At 65.2% G+C, this 3182-nt stretch overlaps 1 protein-coding gene across 1 annotated transcript; it reads left to right on the top strand.

Annotated features, from left to right (window-relative positions):
• Nucleotides 1-6: 6 nt before the first annotated feature.
• Nucleotides 7-2318, top strand: LOC130588093 (dnaJ homolog subfamily C member 5-like). The gene is made up of 4 exons (XM_057389052.1): nt 7-184; nt 411-624; nt 1062-1215; nt 1728-2318. Exons 1-4 carry the CDS (start codon nt 72-74, stop codon nt 1805-1807), a joined length of 561 nt encoding a protein of 186 aa, XP_057245035.1. The 5' UTR covers nt 7-71; the 3' UTR covers nt 1808-2318.
• The last annotated feature ends 864 nt before the right edge of the window (nt 2319-3182 follow it).

The raw sequence follows: 3182 nt of genomic DNA, 5'->3' as shown, positions 1-3182 counted from the left end.
GGCCGGGCAGGGTCGGGCTGGGTCGGTGCCGCCGGTGCCGCCGGTGCCGCGTCCCCTCGGAACCCCCGGCCATGGCGGAGCCCCCGCGGCCGCAGAGGAAGCTGTCCCGGGTTGGGGAGAGCCTGTACCGTGTGCTGGGGCTGCAGAAGGGCAGCTCCCCCGAGGAGATCAAGAAGGCCTATCGGTACGGGGGAGGGTCCGGGGGGTGTCCCGGGAGCGCAGGAACGCGGGTCCGTCCCACGGGATCCCGTGCGGATGGTGCTGGTGCCATCCCGGCGGTCGGGGCCGGTGCCGGGAGATGCGGCTGTTGTGAGGCTGTTAGCCCRTACCGAGGGTCCCGGTGCCATCCCGGGGGTCCGGGTCTGTCCCGAGCTGTGAACCCATCTGGGGTCCCCCCCTGCACCCCACAGGAAGCTGGCTCTCAAGTACCATCCCGACAAGAACCCCGATGACCCCGCGGCGGCCGAGCGCTTCAAGGAGATCAACAGCGCCCACGCCACCCTGAGCGACGCGGACAAGCGCCGCCTGTATGACCAGTACGGCTCCCTCGGCCTCTATGTGGCCGAGCAGTTCGGCGATGATGCTGTCCGGCACTACTTCCTCATGTCCAAGTGGTGGTTCCAGGTGAGCCCGGCCGTCCCTGGGGCTGCCGTGATGGGGTTCGGTGGTTGCCGTCTGTCTCGGCATTGTGGTGGTTGGAGTGGGCTGACAGGACGGGTGTGATGGGGTTTGGTGGTTGCCGGTGTGATGGGGTTCGGTGGTTGCCGTCTGTCTCGGCAGGCTGGTGGTTTGAGTGGGCTGACACTGGTGTGATGGGGTTCAGTGGTTGTAGTCTGTCTCGGCAGGCTGGTGGCTCGAGTGGGCTGACGTTCTGGTGTGATGGGGTTCGGTGGTTGCCGTCTGTCTCAGCAGGCTGGTGGCTCGAGTGGGCTGACGTTCTGGTGTGATGGGGTTCGGTGGTTGCCGTCTGTCTCGGCAGGCTGGTGGTTGGAGTGGGCTGACGTTCTGCTGTGATGGGCAGGAATTTGGCTGAGCTGACAGTGCCTCTGTCCCCGCTGCAGGCGCTGGTGCTGTGCTGTGGTGCCCTCACCTGCTGCTGCTGCTGCTGCTGCTGCTTTTTCTGCTGCGGGACGTGCTGCCCGCCCAAGGAGGACGAGTCCTACAAGTACGTGGACCCCAAGGACCTGGAGGCGCAGATGCGAGCAGAGGACAGCGGTGAGTCGGGCTGGGTCAGGCTGGAATCCAGCTGCAGGGAAATTGTGGGTTTGCCTTGTGGGGCTTCTGGGCTCTCCCTGTGTCCCGTCTCATGTGGGACAGAGCTCTCACTCAGGGCTTGGGGTGGTTTTAGCTGCAGCTCTTTCAGCCAGCTGATGGTGTTTCCTTGTGTGGGATGGGGCTGGTGACAGTGACAGAGGGGGACACGGGGTRCCCATGGGTACAGCTTCTCCTTTCCCCTCAATAAGGGCTCTCTGAACAGATCTGAAGCTTAGAGACCAGCACGTGGGAAGAGCAGCTGTGCTCCAGGCTGGCTCTGTTCCTTGGCACTGGCCATAGKGACATCCATGGGGCTGGGTGACTGCTGTGGGTTTCTGTGGGGTTGGGGCACTCTCACTGGACAGGGGTGTGGGACCTGTGGGCTGTGGGAGCTGTCACGGGGATGTTGAGAGATTCCTGGTCTCTGGCACCACCTGAGGGGCTGATCCACTGATCTGCATCTCTTTTTCCAGATTCCCACATCCCMGTGGTAGCACAGCCCCCGCCTGCCAGCGTGGAGTCGCTGCCGGCCAGCTCCAGGAGCGATGCCTGAGGCCAGGCCCGTCCACCAGGACTCCCCCAGGATTCTCCTTTGGGACTGTCACTTTCTGGGACCACGGTCCCACCCCCCGGACCGGCTCTTCAGCCCCGGGAGGGATAGAATCTCAGGTTAATTTGGCCAGCAYCAATGCACAGGCTCCTGGGCCCCCCTGGAGCTGCAGGGCGATGTCCCTGCGTCCCAGCACTGGTGGTGGCAGTGGCCCCGAGTCCGTGCTGCTGCCACCCCCCTTCAGTGCCTTGCCCGTGCCACATCAGGCACCGAGCACCAGGCACGAGCAGAGACGCTCCAGGCCGAGCTCTGCAGCTCCCACGGGATCCGAGACCATTAGCACTGTAACTCYGGGGCTGGGCTGAGCCCGCTGTCCCGCTCACCGACCCTCCCGATGGGCGCTGGGTGCCAAACGCTGCTGCGGGRTTGGGGTGCTTCTGTCTGTGCCCCTTTCCTCTGCCCTCCGGGATTGTCGTGGTTTTTGTGGGCACCATTAAAGGCTGATGGGAGGGGAGTGTGTGTYTGTCTGGGTTCTCTCCGAGGCTGCAGGAACAGCCTGCAGCAGGATGTGCCTCTGCCTGGYCCTGTTCATGCTGAGGGTGTTCCCTTGGATCCTGTGAGGTGTGGAATGAGTAGGGTATGGAGTGGGCAGTTCATGTCCCGAGTGGGGTGAATGTCACTTGTCTCCTGTCACCCACCCTGTCCCACTCTGTCCCCTGCTGCTGGCTGCCACCGGCTCTGCTCTTCCCCCTSCTTGCTGCTGCAGTCCTGGAGCCCTGCTCTGCGCTGCCCGGCCRGGTCCCTGCTCCTGCCCTGCTGTCTGAGAGCTGTGGCCCTGCAGAGCAGGAGCAGGGCAGGGACTGAGGGGGGACAGTGAGCTGCTTGTCCTTTCTGTCCCTCGCTGCTCTCCACTTCTGCTCACAACTGCATGGGCTCTGTCTCACTCCCTAAATATAGACAGGGTGCCAGGGTGGGTGGGGATGGGGGGGTCCTGGCACCAGCCCCTCCACGCTGCTCTTTAGGGGRGGTTTGGAACTGGGCTGGGGCYGTAGGATTTGGGGGACCCCAGCCTYYCYCAGCCSTGCTACCTGCAGAGGGGACATTTGCCCTCCACCATGACTCCCAGCCCTGTGGACCCCGCACCAGCCAGCTCCGGTCCTCTGGAGCTTCTCCTCCCCGGGCAGGGGCTCCGCGGCTCCCAAAGCCGGTCCCCCGGAATCGGCCGGTGCGAGGGGAGGGCAGGGACGGTGACTCAGTGTCACCCGACGCCGCCGACAGCTGCGGCCCCGGCGGGGCGGGGGCGGCTAAAATTAACTCCGGGGGCCGGGGCCGGGGCCGGGGCCGAAACAAAGCGGGCACCGGGCGGCCGGAGCGGAGC

The sequence above is a fragment of the Malurus melanocephalus genome, unplaced genomic scaffold (genome assembly GCF_030028575.1).
Source record: "Malurus melanocephalus ecotype Western Australia unplaced genomic scaffold, MMel_1.1 scaffold_3323, whole genome shotgun sequence".
In the NCBI taxonomy this organism is placed as follows: domain Eukaryota; kingdom Metazoa; phylum Chordata; class Aves; order Passeriformes; family Maluridae; genus Malurus; species Malurus melanocephalus.
Note: the sequence above shows the minus strand (reverse complement) of the source record. Positions and strands in the feature narration are given on the sequence as shown.